Raw genomic sequence first — 16,181 nt, 5'->3', positions numbered from 1 at the left:
TGCCCATCTCACACATTTTTGCCTCATCTTACCACGTACTCCGAGTATCTTCAGGGATTCCTCCACGGCAAAGCAATCAGAGTCGAAACCTTCAAGGTGCAGACGTACTTTACACCTCGTCAGTTACGCCATGTTGCCCCCAACCCGCAGGCCCACCGGTGTCTTCGGCGTCTCCCGACACGATCTCATCCTCAGGCGGCATCCTCGTTCGAGGTGCGTGCTTACCAAATATCCCAGTAAGTTGTCCCTGATAATCCCAGGACTTTAACTTGGAGCGGCGTTGGCGAGAAGAAAGTCGCACCTGGTCTCGCGTGGCCGGAGTAAAAGTCCATTCTAAGCCAGTCTGGATCCGTGGCCGGCGATGAAATCGATGTCGCCCGTCCCATTCATCGTTGGCTCTCCCAGGTCGGGGTTGGACTGCGGTGTCGGCTTCGCGGAGCCACTCTTTCCACGCAGCGTTCATTGGTGCTATCGAGGTTGCTTCATTCAACCATTGAGACGTACCGGTCAAAACAATGGCGGTCCACAGCGCGCTGATGAGGTCTCGCGCTTCCTCATTGCCCTTGAAACCGGCCTTGGCTCCTCCATGCGCGCTGCCTTGCCCACCTTGCCCTTTCTCTATGGCCCAGCCCTTTTGGAATTGGCGCCACTCCTTTCTGACTCTCCCTTCCAATTCATCCACCCTTGAGATTGCAATTGGGGCGTCGAATTCCTGATTCTGGGGATATTGTACTGGCATGATTTCGACATCGTATGCATGTTGCCAGTGGTATCTGAAAGGGTTCAGGGCAGACACGGCCCAGTAGAGGACATTCAGCAAGATATATGAAGCAGCAAAGGCCACCTGGAGAATATTGGACGCATTTGCCAGACACACGACTCCTGTCATGAGCATGACTGTCGACAATAGGGCGAGGGTACGATATAGAGTGTCTGTTTTGAGGCGGGTCATTCGTTTGCCAGCTTCAATAGCGACAGCAGCTTACCGCTGATTGCATATTGTGCGTACTCGAGCTGGAAATACAGGAGCGCAATTTGTTCGGACGTTGGACGAATCACTCGGATTGAGCCCTGATACCAGTCAGTATTTTCGACGACCATCCTTTCTAACCCGCCTTACTCGCTGGTGAGAAGAGCTAGACGCAACAGACTTCGTCAAGCTTGTCCGAATCATAGAATCACACCGCATCTTCTGCATCCAAGTTGACATAAAAGAGCACCAAACTCACATTAGGATAGTAGATAACGACATCTGAGCGAGGTATAACCCCCTCCCGCCCAACTTCCACTCTTGGTTGTTGAAATACCAGATTCCAGTGAGTGCCAAATCCTACGAACGAGCTCACCATCGACAGCATGATGGTCGCCAGCAAGGAGAAACCATCGTGGTAGTAGATAGAGAGCCCGACCAAAGCCAGAGTCAGGGCACTTCCGGCGACTGAAATCCAGAACAAGGCTCCATACTTCTTGGGACCGAATGGACTATGGGTCGATGTTCCTGCAGGCCCTCTTTTCTCAATCACCTGAAGAAGCTCAACCTGGTAATCTTCCAGCGGCTCTGGATGAAGTAATTGTGCGAAGAAATTAAGTTCCCTTTTCATCATGCCGCTGTATGCTCCAGCGACGATACCCGGAGCTGTAGGCAGTCGGTATTTTCGTTCATGTTCAAGCAGGGCGTGGGGAGCTGGCATAAGCCTAGGTAGCGTAGACCACCAAGAAAGACTTGTCGCCTGAGCATTTCGAGTTATCGAGCCTTCTCCAAGCACAGCAATGATACCGACAATATCAAGCTGCAAATCCTTGAAACTGGCAATCCAGCGCATCTTTTATGGCTGATATTGTCAGGCTTGGAGGAAGGCAGTCACACGTCTGGATAGGGGTGCTGAAACGTGTATCTCGCAACTTCACGGTTTCCCTTCGTGCGGCTGAAAAACAGTGTCGGAAAGAAACGAGCGCGGGGTTATCATGGCCCTGATGGTTGGAGGGATAGAGCAAGCGATATATACCCATACCTGTAGGCAGGCTGAGAACGAAGCACCCCCGGGAGATATGACTTCGTATTGGTGTCTTAGGTCGAGAACCTCGACCGCATGCGCCCAATGCCGCCATTGAACCCCCAATCAGGACATGACTTTGTTGGTGTGATTGTCGACTCGGTTCAAAGACTACAAAAGGCCTGAGCTCTCATTTAAGACCACATGATTGCTCCTGAGCATCTCCATATTCATGAAATTGTGATCTTGAAGCCCATATAAGGTTCTCTACTTTTTCATCGTGAGCTGGTGACTACCTCGTTACTCGGCGCTTGGGTAAGGTAATCGATTCCATCGAACGGGCAGCTTCCGCGGACGAAGGGCCGAAGCGTAGTTCCCGTTTTGCGTGGGCCGTTGGGGGCCGTTGTAGGTTTCGCCTTGTTTGAGGCGGGTGGGTGGCCTTGTCTGCCAACAAGGGAAGTTTGTTAGGGATCGTAGGCTGTGACAGACATTCGACTCCGCCTGGGAATTCAGGCCAATGATGGCAGGCAGCTGAAAAAGGCAAGCAGATGCTTTAACCAGTCGATTTTGTTTCACAATAGCCTCATCTAGCCCATCAACGGCGCCGCCACCCCTGTGGATTTGGGACTCGTGCAAGGTAGTTTTTCAGGAGAGGGACGTGGGGGATTTCATCCTCGTCATCAGGACTGCTGGGAGGATTGCTTGGTTGTGAGGGAAATATGGGATCGCAGTTGGACTGAAGGGTTGTTGGTGAGGATATATGTAATCCTCGAGACCGGCATCGATCTTCATAACCTCGTACAGCTGTTAGACTTGCTCCTGTTGTGGGATTCGACGTACCCTGTCCATCGAAATTCTCCCCCCTCCCCTCATTTCTCAGTCAAAGCTTGCGGCTCTTACAAATGGCTTTGTCCAGTTCGTCCTTGTACCCCTCCCGCTCTGCATCAGCGAAGGACCCGGCGTCGGCTGCAAGCGACAGCCCGCGGTGCCCAACGCTCTCCCTATCGATTTCCCCATCTCAATCACCTTCTAGGTCCCCACTACTGCAACCTGGAAACAAATGCACCCAGATGTCGACACCTGAGCCCGCAGAGGGTTCTCAGAATACCTCGATCTTGAATTTGACCAAAAAGTTCAGACATCTTGGACGTCTTCCCTCCAGCTGGATCAAAGCAACGGTGCGCTCCCTTCCCTGCAATCCCCCCAAAATTGCGCCTTACTGACATCGTCCGCAGGATGATCGAACCCCCCCAGAACAATCCTACCTGTGCGACACTTGCCTGCGTCTAGATTTGAACCTTGACTCGTTCTACGTCCAAGACGATAACCGCGAATTTGAAAGAACTCATAAGCCTCGATATTTGGGCAGGCTGTCCCAGATCCGCCATAAAACTCACTGCCCTCATTGTCGCCTAGTGCTTGAGATAGCCGATCGTCCTTCCGATCAACGCAATCCGAGTTTGCACGCCGATGATGATCCGCTGTGCTACGCACGATGGGTGGTAGATGGACAGGAAGATTTAGGGCCTGACCCTCATCGCCCGTGGGAACATATATTCAGGCCTAAGACACGACGGTTACTGATATATAGTGACCCTCAAGCGTTTAAAGATGGATACATAGTCCTCCTTGCGGACGACGCCCCCAGCCGAGAATTCTTTGGGCGCAGAATCGTCTCGCCTGATCTGCTCGATCCCCAACAACTTCGTCAGTGGCTGCACGACTGCGAAACCCACCATGGCCTGGAATGTGAAGAGTCACTGGTACATCCCGATCTCTTGGGCCAGCCGAAAGATGTCTTTCGTGCGATCGATGTGGACAAGATGTGCATTGTTGAGGCTCCCCAGTCATCCCGCTATGTCGCACTGAGTTATCTCTGGGGTAAGAACTTCGCCCAGCTGTTTACAACCTCTAAGAACCTCCCTAAATTGTCACAACCGGGTGCACTCGAGAAGGAAAAGCTTCCTCGGACGATCAAAGACGCCATTAAGCTCACCAAAATGCTACAAGAGAAGTATCTGTGGACGGATAGTCTGGCACTGCTGCATGATGACGGATTTCAATATCACGACGACTGGGTGTATGCCAGGGCCGCTCTGACCGTGGTTGCGGGTTCGGGGAAAGATGCGAATGCTGGTCTCCCAGGAGTGAGGAAAGAATCTCGAACATTCCATCAGGAGATAGAAGAGGTCAAACCTGGCATGCGGCTAATGGTGTGTCATCTTGCTGAAGGTAAGTCTGAATTCAGCGACCCTGGTATCGAATACTCATCTTCTCGCAGATTATATTTCGACCTCCCAATGGGATTCTCGTGCTTGGACTTTCCAGGAGAGAATGCTTTCGAGGCGGTGTCTGTTGTTCGTCAATGGGCGGATATACTACCAATGTCGGCGGACCACGTTCTGCGAAGATATGGAGATGCCACGGTCTAACGGCTGGTCGTTGGACTCGATCGACATGCCAACCAGGATATTCCGGGAGAAACCCTTTGTCCAGTTCACATCGGCGGTGGAGCTATATACCCGGCGAGAGTTGACGAATCCCAACGACATCCTGAATGCCTTCGAAGGGGTGCAGCTGGTGTTGGAAAAACGAATAGGAGATAGAATATTCTATGGCGCATTGGAGACAATGTTGGACCCGTCATTGCTGTGGGAGTCGACGAAAAGGCTGTTTCGACGGCCGGGCTTCCCAAGTTGGTCGTGGTCAGGTTGGGTGGGAGAAATACAATGGAAATACACCGAAGTGGCTCGCTCGTGGATTGAATGGCATGCGGACCAGGCAATCGGCATCCATACATTCCCCAAACAAGCCTATGAACGGATACAGCCACCTATACCCCGTCCCCAATACCTTGGTCCGATTTCACACCACAACCTGAGCACCATGCTTCCTCTATTACACTTTCGAACAGTCACAGTGCAGTTCAAACTTACCTCGCCAGCGCTTATTCACAAATCAGTAATTTCACCCTTGCGAAAGAGGCTTACAGGGCCCAGCGCTTTGTCGACCGTGCGACCTGCTCCTGCGGACCCTGGACTGATCCGGGCAGGGATTGCGGATCGGAACGGATTATGGTGTGGCACTATTGACCTTGATGTGGCTTGGATGCCACGTGTTGGAACACCCCTAGATTTCTTGGTTATGTCTAGGGTAAGTCATTTCACCGACGATGAATTAGCTATCTGGGAAGGCACATTACCGGATGATGTGGAGGACCTGTTGGCACGACGGAACTATGGCGTTTATGTGGTTATGCTGGTTTCCCGAAAAGACGGTATATATTACCGTGAAGGACTGGGACGGATATTGACAGAGGCCTTGGACAGGGCTCTCGAACCGGGGCCAAAATGGCAGGATATAGTACTTGGTTGAGACATCCAGCGCGAGGGACACGTCTTACACCTTTCGACGTGGTCCTGGAGTTATTGGCAGGCACTTTTTGATCCAATCCGAGGCTTTGATATCGCCACGGACAGCACGGGGGAAGCAACCAATGGAAATTGTCGAGGCTCGCAGGGCTGCTCGTACTCGTATTCCGCTTCCAACCATGACGTTCCTCGGGACGTACCTAGGTAGTAATTGCAACCCTTCACCAGGTATCCTGGTATGAGGACAAGATGCTGCGCCTTGTCAAGCTTTCACGATTGATTTAATGTCAAAAATCTCTCCATCCTCTCATCCAACAACGTCGTCCTCGTCGTCGTCCTTTGGATCAACGTTTGCGCCCTCAAGCCACCGCCAATACCAGCTCATGAGCTGTATCGCAGATGCCAAATATGCCAAATATGCCAAATACTTGGACGACAATGTGACCACGTCCGACCAGCTCTAACGAGCATCGAGTAGCAAAGTCTTGGATCAACTTCCATTCAACCACATCCGCAACCTCTCTTGATCGCATCTCTGGAGATCATGTCAGGTCTCTCCGAGACAACATACAACAACAACAGCTATGGAGGCCGAATCACCGAAATCGACTGCGTCTATCCCATCTCTGGCACCTACGGTCTCCTCCCTCGCCTCCTCTACTATGTAACCTTGGTTTTCGCCATTTTCGGGCGCAGGACCGAATGGCTCATCGTCGGCGCCCTCGTCAGCGCGCTCACATATGCGGGCACCTCGGCGGTCCATCTCATGACCCTCGTGACGAGTAAAACCGGAGTGTACGACTTGGACATCATGGCCGCGTGGGCGGTTTTATCCACAGGAGCCCTCGCCTATATTGGAATAATCCACTGGAGTTCGTCGCTGAGAGCGACACGCGCACGCATCGTCATGATCTGCTGGGGTTGTTTGGTCGGCGTCAGTCTGATCTTTGGGAGAGCGGAACTCTTTGACACGCCGATCAGTCCGCCCGAGCCGGCCTGTTACACTCCACAGGGGATGCTATTGGAGTACCCCATACAAAAGGCGATGAGTCCGGCGTTTGGAAACTGCACCTATAAATGCTTCAACGTCACGAAGCCCATGAGACAGACATCTGAGATCATGGCCATCCCCCATGGGGTTCTGGATAATTCGCAGTACAGGACACTCACATATGTGTTGGTCGGACCGATCCAGTTTGCAGCCTACGCGGCGCTCAGTATGGACGTGGTGGAACATACCCCATCGATGATGTGCACGAAATTGGTCATGAGCTATCTTATTCAACCCGGCCAGCGAGAGCAGTTTAGCAAATCGGTGTACAAGGCGAGCATGGAGAAGTGGTATGGTGGCTACTTCGCACTGTTCGGCTACATGCGTCGGTCACGGTGGTCCTGGAGGAAGCTTGGCTTGTCGTCATTCGTTTTTCCGTGGTTGATGTTGGGGTTGGCCATCGATATCTTGTGTTTGCCGCTCATGGTGTGTAACATTGTGTTCAATGAAATCACCTTGTTGCGTGGAGGACTGCCGGCGAATGAGGCGAACATGGCGATAGGGCAGTGGGGGGCCATTGTGAATTCGGTGCTCGTGTTGATAGCGGCCTGTATCAACAAGGGACTGGAGATATGGGAGAGAAGGAAAAAGACGAAAGAGCTGGATAGCGTCGTCGAGAGCGTTGTGAATGTGGTTCCAGAGGATCTTGAGAGCGGTATGGCGGAGAGCGTACAAGAGGTTGGAGTGGTCAAGCCCAAGCTTGCCCACATTCAGACTCTGGAAGATATGGAGGACTTAGTGAAGCGGCCAAAGTGATAAGTGCATATGTTCTTCCAGGGTAGATTACAGACTTCCCGTCCGCAGTCTGAGAAGATGGGTTGGAAGACTGCGACGTTGGACATGGATGGGTTGAGGATGTCTCGACCATCTCGAAGCAGTGGGCGCATGAGGAACCAGCATCCACGAAGCCAGACTTTATGAGTCACAAAAGAGATTGAATGATAGGGAGGTACAATCTATACGTTAGTGGCCATAGTGTCGGTCTGCAAGGGACAGAGATGCTTGTGGAGATGAAGCGGATGATGGTCGAGTGCATTAGCCGCCATCAGCCTTGTTCTATGTCGTCGCGGCGCATATAGTACCGCAAGAGCTGGCTCACACGCGGTCTATCCTGCTATCATTCTTGCTCGTATCTCTCAAGTTGTCTTATTCTTCGCCAGGCGCACAATGGGAACGTCTTGTTGACCGTTACAGATGCGTTCCGAGACGAGACACGCGATGGGTGCGCGAGGCTGTTCAACGAGGCTGACGAGGGGAGCGCGGGCCGACCTCGGCGGGGCTGGAGTCATTTCTAGACTCGTCAAGCTTATGCAGGGACGCCAACCACCCACCAACCCAGCACCAAAGCTCCTCTTTGACTTTGTCGACTGCGGCAAAATTTCTTTGGCCCGCAACCGGGGTTGCGGCCGCCCATTGCAATCGAGGACTTGTCTGCACCACCACAATTTGAGAGACAGAGAGAGGCTGATTTCTTGATGTTGCCGAACCTCCTACACATCGCTGCAATCTTGACTCGTCCTTGAGATAAAAGATACCCACTGTCATATCGGGTCTGGTCAACTATCACTCCAAAACACAAGTCGTCCGAGTGAGTCAACGATAGACCCGTGCGTTGAAGTCTTTAAATTCTCCTCGCTCCTCTTCCTTCCTCTCTTCCTGAGAGCCACTCCCTTTCAACCTTGACATCTCGTCACATCCATCATGCAGGCCCTCAAAGAGACATTCGCCCGATGCAAGGAGGAGGGCAGAACAGCCCTCGTGGGCTACTTCACCGCGGGTTATCCCACCGCCGAAGAGACCCCAGATATCATGCTCGGGCTACAAGCCGGTGGCGTTGGTGAGGAATAACCACCCCTCAATCGGTCAAAGTGCTGTATTGACATCTCCCTCTAGATATCATCGAACTCGGGCTTCCCTTCACAGACCCCATTGCCGACGGGCCCACGATCCAAAAATCAAACACTATCGCCCTCGAAAACGGCATTACCGTCACCTCAACCCTCCAATTCGTCCGCGACGCCAGGAAAAAGGGCCTAAAAGTTCCCGTTCTCTTCATGGGCTACTATAACCCACTGTTGCGCTACGGAGAAGATCGTATGTTGAAAGACTGCAAGGAGGCCGGTGTCAATGGATTTATCATGGTCGATTTGCCCCCGGAAGAGGCAGTAAGATTTCGCAACAATTGCACCAAGGCCGGGCTGAGTTATGTGCCGCTGATTGCCCCCGCGACGTCAGAGAAGAGAATGAAGCTGCTATGTCAGATTGCCGACTCCTTCATCTACGTCGTGTCTAGAATGGGCGTCACGGGCGCAACCGGCACGTTGAACACCAAACTTCCTGAGCTGCTGGAGAGGGTACATCAGTATTCTGGTGGTATACCTGCCGCGGTCGGATTTGGTGTGAGCACCAGGGAGCACTTCCTGAGCGTTTCGCAAATTGCTGAGGGAGTGGTGATTGGTAGTCAAATCGTGACGGTTTTGGGCAACGCGAAGCAAGGTGAACGGGCAAAAGCCGTACAAGAATATTGCTCCCAAGTCACTGGGAGGAAGCTCGGCGATTTCAACACGACGGATGGTCTAACGAGGGAAGTGGGTATTGTAGAGACCATGAAGTCTGCAAAGGAACCCAATGCCGCGGCGAATGGTCTCAACGGCCATCAAGTGCAAGTCGACAAGGTTATCACCGACGCTGATGTCCCTTCGGAACCAGGTCTTGCTGACCAGCTCGATGCCCTCAACTCGGCCACAAATGGCACAGCCCCGAACCCTGACGCCATTCCTGCCCGGTTCGGCCAGTTCGGTGGACAATATGTTCCCGAATCATTAATGGACTGCTTGGCGGAACTCGAAGAGGGCTTCCAAAAAGCCAAAAACGACCCCGAATTCTGGAAGGAGTACAAATCATATTACCCTTACATGGGTCGGCCTTCATCGCTGCATCTGGCCGATCGGCTGACTGAACGAGTCGGCGGTGCGCAGATATACCTGAAACGAGAGGACCTGAATCACACTGGAAGTCACAAGATCAACAACGCCTTGGGGCAGATTCTTCTTGCAAGGCGATTGGGCAAGACACGCATCATCGCCGAGACCGGTGCAGGCCAGCACGGTGTAGCAACGGCAACCGTCTGCGCCAAATTTGGCATGGCCTGTGTTGTGTACATGGGCGCTGAGGACGTACGGCGTCAAGCTCTCAATGTCTTCCGCATGAAACTTCTTGGTGCCAAGGTCGTGGCGGTGGAAGCAGGATCTCGTACTCTTCGAGACGCAGTCAACGAGGCATTGCGTGCTTGGGTCGTCGATCTCGACACCACCCACTACATCATCGGTTCGGCTATTGGCCCTCATCCCTTCCCGACAATCGTTCGCACTTTCCAGAGTGTGATCGGTCAGGAGACCAAGGAACAAATGAAGGAACTCACTGGCAGACTTCCTGACGCCGTGATTGCCTGTGTCGGTGGAGGAAGTAATGCTGTTGGCATGTTCTTCCCCTTCAGCTCCGATCCTTCGGTGAAGTTGATTGGTGTTGAGGCAGCTGGTGAGGGTGTTGACACAGGCAGACACTCTGCCACACTCTCAGGTGGGTCGATAGGCGTTCTCCACGGTGTGAGGACGTACGTGTTGCAGAACGAGCATGGACAGATCAGTGACACGCACTCTATTTCGGCGGGCCTCGATTACCCCGGTGTGGGACCAGAGTTGTCGAATTGGAAAGACATCTCTCGAGCCCACTTCATCAGTGCGACCGACTCAGAGGCATTGATAGGGTTTCGCACGCTCAGCGAGACGGAAGGAATCATTCCTGCGCTGGAATCAAGCCATGCCATCTTTGGGGCCATGCAGGTTGCTAAGCAGATGAGCAAGGATCAGACACTAGTGATCTGCCTGAGCGGACGTGGTGACAAGGATGTTCAGAGTGTGGCGGACGAACTACCTAAACTAGGACCGGGCATTGGGTGGGATCTGAGGTTCTAGACCGAGAGAGATGTAGACATGAAGATTTAGTTGGAAAGGAAATGGATCCACGGCGTCAACCTCAAGATATGGATGAAGTCGGTGTTTGTCTAGGCATGGTTTACGAATGAGAATGGAGCAGATTTCGCGTATCGGTAGGTTTTCCAGTGCCGATGTTATGAACTAATCGCCCTGATCCTCGCTAGCCCTAGGATTTATAGCACAGTATGAGATCAGCGACGAGGAGTTTGTAGGACATTCCGGACCTTGTGTATTTGCTTGGTGTGTGTTTTTTCACCAACCGGATTGACTCCGGAGACCAACTCACCACCCAACATCCATATCACCACTATTGGGCTGTCACCCCTACTATCAGCTGGGGCGCTCAGTCGGGCATCCCATCCATGTCAAATGATGCTCTCTCGATTCAGTAAGTGCTTGGGCCATCTGTAGCTGCCATGCATGCGTAAGCTTGGGGGCCTCCTCTGAAAGTGCCGCTTCAAAGGTGAGTTGGTCCTATGCGTCCATGCACAACGACACTACCTTTTCTAATCACATATCTGGGCAGAAATAGAATGCCGACCCAACTGGACAGAGCAATCTACCATCTATTGGACATGATGTTGTTGGCCTCGGCTCAGGCTCAGGCCCCAGTCCCAGAACTCAACTGCGACCTCTCTACAGTACATCCGTCCGTGGACCAAACGGCCAGCGGTGACAAGTCTCTCGCAATTGCCGTGCCCACTTGATTCTCAATATTCAAGCCGTCGGACAAATTCGACTGTCATGGCTCATCTCCCCGAGACGTCCAAATCAGCGGGTGTCGTGCCTGGCGGGACTGTGGCTGGACAAAAGGACTTATAGAACATTACAAAACTTATTCTGGGCCACTCCGTCACATACCTGGCCTGATCGATCCTTCGGCGACGTTTTGGGGAAACAGTATACGGCCTTCGGGGGGCACACGCGGCTCGTCCCTCGCCATATCCTATCCGTCGAGCTGTGTCTGGGACCCCACGGCTGTACATCAAAGGAGAGAGATCGGCGATGCTCGGCCCCTGAACACAACGTCCTATCCTGCTTTGTCTACGTCCAGATGCCATTCAGGCATGTCCTGTACCGAGTCATTGGGCGTATTCAGGGAAGAAGCTAGGAAAAGTCCCTCGATCATTGGCGTCTCCTACGCCTACCTGAGGTGGCAATGAAAGCCCTAAGTATTCTAGGCCTTGAAGTCCTGGTCCCTCTACAAACGTACCTTCACAAATGTGCTGCACGTTGAGCTCACGTCAGAGCTAACCACTTCACCAGACCTTACAGGAGAACTGTCTGCTGCTATCGATACGTCCAAAGAGGAGATTGATGGGTGATGTCTATATGGATGCCTCAACGGTGATTTAGTGGACGATTTGACTCGGACGAATCGTGACAAGGACGGCAAGTGCCCGTGGCTCTCGCGGCATGCTCGCCTTCAAAGTAGACGCCGGGACAGTGTTAGGAGGGGTGGGCAAGACTTCAACAAGAGCATATAAGAGCTGGGTCGACCAGCTGCGCATCTCAAAATGGCAATTTTCATGCCCGAAACATCAACCTCGAGAGATCGACGAACATGTTCAGCTTCTACTGTGGCTTATTCTTTGTCCTTGCACCCGTTCTGTACCACAGGATGGCCAGAAAGAATAGAGAGATGTTGATCCCGCAGGGACCGCCCCTCTCGAAGAGTCCTCCCGAACCCTCTAAGCGTGTCCGCATTACGAGCCCAGCAGATGAAAAGGCAGAGACCGCAATGATTCTACGAGAGTTCTTCCACAAGATCGATTTCAATACACAACAATACGAGGATCCGTATCCGCAAGAGTTGGACGACATAGTCCGAGGGCGAGTTCGGTCGTGGAACCTTGACGACAAGCGCACCGCTCATCTCATCAAGCTCCTTCCCACCTGTGCCAGCGGGGTTCAAAAACAATACAAACAAGCCTCAACCGAGGTCAAGACGTTCATCACCTTGTATTCCATGTTGTTGTTCTATGTCGACGACCTTGTCGTTAGGGAGCCCGGGAACATGCTCCCGGAGTTGCAGAAACTGTCGTCCCCGAATACCCCACGAGAGACAAGCAGTATCTATTCAGACCCGTGCCTCTCCTTGTGGTCGGACCTCGTCACCTCCGAAGTCCATTTGTACTATGGGCCATATTCGACCGGCGCCATCCAGAAGGGCCTCGTCGAGTTCCTCATGGGGAGTATCATCGAGGCACGGTTCCCCCGAGGTCTCGGTCAAGACTCCCTCCTCATGACGCATGTTCCAGCGACAGCGGCGCATCTTTTGCGCGACAAGGCCGGGTCCGGCGAGGTCTACGCGCACTTCATGTTCCCCACGCACCTGGCCCCAGAGGACAGGTACCTGGGCAAATACTTTGTCTGCATCCGCGACATGACCGACTGGATCAACTTCACCAACGACATCATGTCATTCTACAAAGAGAACAACCCCCGCGACGGCGTCGTCGAGGAGAACACGTACATCCAGAACCGCGCGCGCTGCGAGGGCAAAACGACCCTGCAAGTGCTGAGAGACCTGTGCGACGAGATTGTGACACTGACAGAGAGTATCCGCCGCGGGCTGAAGGGCGAGCCCGTCCTCGAGGAAATCTGGGAGAACTATGTCAACGGGTATATCCTGTTCCACGCGTGTGATCGGCGCTACCGGCTCAAGGAGTTGGGGATTGTGTTTGAGCGGGAGGGTGAGGGTGAGAGCACGAAGGGCACGTCGTGACAGTGAACAATTCTTTCTGACATATGTTGGTCGAGTTGGTCAAGTTGTCCCAGCCCAACTAGTCGATCTGCTTACATGGATAAATACAGTACGCACGCCAGAGATATCTACATCCAGGAGAAGTAATAAGAATTATGGACTTGATTTTATTTCCTATCCATACTCACCTTCTCAATCGAATGATTGACCTAGTAAATAGTTAGATACATACTCCGTCCTATCCAGACCATACATTGTACACATCATATACGAGGTACGTCGTACCTGGTACATGTACATGACTCCTCGCCCTACGGGAGCCTCGCTAGGTGTTTGACTGGCTAGGTAGATTCGGTAGGTAGCGCAACGTAGAACATTACAACGAATGCGATGCGTTGCGATGCGGTGTGTTGCGATGTAATAATCACAACCAAGCGAGAGCGGAGGCCTGGGGGTGGATGTCTGGGGGACCCCGATTTCCTTGCAGCCTTGTGGCACCAGTGGCATCAGTGGCACCAGGCAGGCTGACATACTCGCCTACCTACCCGCCTACCTACCTACTCACCTACCTACATAGGCAACCGTACCAACTCAATTCAGGTCAGCTTGTACGTAAAGTACCCAAGTACCCAAGTACCTAAGCACCTACTTTGCATTATTACATATTGTACTAGGCACGTGGCACTTGATTACCTGACTGAGCACGAATCAGTCAGTCTACCTAGCTCGCTAGGTAGGTATGCAGGTAGGTAGTGCTAGTGGTAGTGGTAGATTCCGATCACAAGAGTGGCTCGGTGCTCGGTGCTCGGTTGCTCGGGGTACGGAGTATATCATTGATTAAGGTGGCGACTATGTACCTCGTACCTCGTACCATGTACCATGCGGGAAAAGGGGAAACGCTTCGCTTGTGCCGGCGCCGGTGCCAATGTCGGTGTCAGTGCCGCGGAGAGAGGGAACAGCCCATGGATCTTATTCGTACGCGTGCGTGTGCGTGTACATGGACTTGTACATGTAGATACATGGTGGCGGTGGAGATGAGGATGAGGTGGTGGTGGTGGTACTATATATATAGACATGTACGGTGTTGTTTGTTGTTCGGGGTTGTCGGGAAGGTAAAGAAAAGCAAGAAAGAAGGACCTTTGTACACAGGCAAGACAGGATAGGGTTCATAACCGTGCGGGCTGACAAATCTCTCGGGTCAGGGTCAGGGTGATCAATTCATCATAATGTTGACCGTCACTTGACGGACAGCGCTTCTGTGGTGACTTTTGCTTCTGAGCTCCTATAGTGGTAGACCTCGGAGACTGGGGCCTCCAGGTAGCAGCGGTAACACGGATATGTAAGATAGAAAGTGCTCTTTCGCTCTCTCTCTATAACCGCCCTGTGCTCGAGACAATCCCACCGTCAACCACCAGCTTCTGGCCCGTAATGTAGCCCGCCGCGGCGTTACTCGACAAAAACACCACGGCATTGGCGACGTCGCGCGAAGAGCCCATCTTCCCCGTCGGCACCTGGTTGTGTCTCGTCTGCACGAATCCTTCGTAGTCGCCGCTGGCGTACTTGTTGGCCAACGTCTGCACGAGCGGCGTGAACATGAGCCCCGGCAGGACCGTGTTGAGGCGGACGCCCTTGTCGGCGTAGAGGACAGCCGTGTGTTTCGTGAACTGCGTGACGGCCGCCTTGGTCGCGGCATACGCCACTTGCGGCTTCCCCACGTACCGGATGCTGGCGATGCTGCTGATGTTGACCACGGCTCCCCGACCCTGGGCTTCCATGTACGGTAGCACGGCGTGGCAGGTCAGGTAGACGGATTTCAGGTTGATGGCCGTCTGCGCGTCCCAGACCTGCTCGCTCATGTCGGCGGGGCCGCCCTTTTCGCTGCGCCCGACGTTGTTCACGAGGATGTCGATGCGCGAGTACCTCGAGATGCATTGTTGGACGAGCTGTTCCACGTCCGTGGCCTTGGTGACGTCGGCGAGAGCCACGTCCACGACGGCACCGGGGACGATTTTCTCTATGCGCGACTTGGTGAGTTTGGCGGCGTCGAGGTTGATGTCGCACCCAAAGACCCTGACGCCGTTGCGCGCCAGAGCCAGCGCCGTCGCCGCACCGTTGCCCCAGTTCGTCGTCTCTACGGGCGGGCCATCTTGCCCGATACCTGTGACTAGAGCGACCTGGCCGGTCAAGTCGGGGTATCTGGGTGGATCCTGGTCGGCAGACATGGCAGGCCGGGATGGGTGCAGATTACTTTCTGCAATGGCTCTCAGTATGCTCTATCACACCTCATATGATACAAGGGGGTTCGTTCATAATTTCTGAACATACACCTCAACTCACAACATCCATCGCTATGCGACTTTGCAATATCCGGCCCCGCAAAGTCCGTCGGCAAGAACGGCGATTCGCGGCAGGATGTTCTACTCGGTAAGCCGAAGAGGTGCGGAAGCGGTTTGTTGGAGGTGTCCAGGAGCATGGGACGCCCTGGGGGAGGCCCTGGATAAGTCGGGGCATTGGGGGAAATTTTGGCTGGGGTGGTGGAGATGGAGATGGAGACACTGACGCAGGCGCAGGTGCAGGCGGAGGTGCAGGCGCAGGCGAGGCGAGGCTCGTTCTTCTTTGTGGAGAAGCAGATTTGGGGTTGGAAAATTATTCAACCTCAACTTGTTTCATCCTCATCCCATCGCTCACTTCATCCGGAACCCGCTCTCTTTTATGCTCCCTCTCCCAGGATTCCCGTGTCTACCGTCTGCTCGAGTACGGCCAAGATCCCAGTTGAGAAGAAAAATCGAGAGAAACGTGTCACGGTGCCCACAATGGGGTCTTGCTCGACTGCTCCTCATCCCTGGTATCTCGACAGCTGTTCTCTCACCAACAACCTCCCCTAAATCGTCATCGAAGCCTCAACCTCGGTCCTCATCCTCTAGCTTTTTTCTGCTGGCCACATGATTACACAGCGCCAACCGTCAGACGGGGCTTGGTTTCCGAACAAGAGTTTGCCAATACCGAGCTTAGCAGCGTGGCTGCTGAGGCCACATCCTGGCGAACCTTTTTGGGCCAAGGACG

General features: G+C 53.3%; 6 protein-coding genes across 6 annotated transcripts; 4 read left to right on the top strand and 2 right to left on the bottom strand.

The window, feature by feature from the left end:
• Positions 1-109: 109 nt before the first annotated feature.
• On the bottom strand, positions 110-1,823 carry AYO20_00570 (hypothetical protein; the record flags this gene model as incomplete). The annotated part of the gene is made up of 3 exons (XM_022638879.1): positions 110-933; positions 987-1,071; positions 1,347-1,823. 3 exons carry the CDS (start codon positions 1,821-1,823, stop codon positions 110-112), a joined length of 1,386 nt encoding a protein of 461 aa, XP_022505162.1.
• Positions 1,824-3,064: 1,241 nt separating this feature from the next.
• On the top strand, positions 3,065-5,829 carry AYO20_00569 (hypothetical protein; the record flags this gene model as incomplete). The annotated part of the gene is made up of 4 exons (XM_022638878.1): positions 3,065-3,172; positions 3,230-4,226; positions 4,276-5,271; positions 5,633-5,829. The coding sequence occupies 4 exons, from the start codon at positions 3,065-3,067 to the stop codon at positions 5,827-5,829; spliced, it is 2,298 nt and encodes a 765-aa protein (XP_022505161.1).
• An 80-nt stretch (positions 5,830-5,909) lies between these two features.
• Positions 5,910-7,172, top strand: AYO20_00568 (hypothetical protein; the record flags this gene model as incomplete). Its single annotated transcript, XM_022638877.1, has 1 exon — positions 5,910-7,172. The coding sequence occupies one exon, from the start codon at positions 5,910-5,912 to the stop codon at positions 7,170-7,172; it is 1,263 nt and encodes a 420-aa protein (XP_022505160.1).
• Positions 7,173-8,117: 945 nt separating this feature from the next.
• Positions 8,118-10,390, top strand: AYO20_00567 (tryptophan synthase; the record flags this gene model as incomplete). Its single annotated transcript, XM_022638876.1, has 2 exons — positions 8,118-8,253; positions 8,310-10,390. 2 exons carry the CDS (start codon positions 8,118-8,120, stop codon positions 10,388-10,390), a joined length of 2,217 nt encoding a protein of 738 aa, XP_022505159.1.
• A 1,642-nt stretch (positions 10,391-12,032) lies between these two features.
• On the top strand, positions 12,033-13,139 carry AYO20_00566 (hypothetical protein; the record flags this gene model as incomplete). The annotated part of the gene is made up of 1 exon (XM_022638875.1): positions 12,033-13,139. The coding sequence occupies one exon, from the start codon at positions 12,033-12,035 to the stop codon at positions 13,137-13,139; it is 1,107 nt and encodes a 368-aa protein (XP_022505158.1).
• A 1,349-nt stretch (positions 13,140-14,488) lies between these two features.
• Positions 14,489-15,340, bottom strand: AYO20_00565 (hypothetical protein; the record flags this gene model as incomplete). Its single annotated transcript, XM_022638874.1, has 1 exon — positions 14,489-15,340. One exon carries the CDS (start codon positions 15,338-15,340, stop codon positions 14,489-14,491), a length of 852 nt encoding a protein of 283 aa, XP_022505157.1.
• Between the last annotated feature and the right edge of the window lie 841 nt (positions 15,341-16,181).

The sequence above is a fragment of the Fonsecaea nubica genome, assembly GCF_001646965.1.
Source record: "Fonsecaea nubica strain CBS 269.64 chromosome Unknown Scaff2, whole genome shotgun sequence".
In the NCBI taxonomy this organism is placed as follows: domain Eukaryota; kingdom Fungi; phylum Ascomycota; class Eurotiomycetes; order Chaetothyriales; family Herpotrichiellaceae; genus Fonsecaea; species Fonsecaea nubica.
Note: the sequence above shows the minus strand (reverse complement) of the source record. Positions and strands in the feature narration are given on the sequence as shown.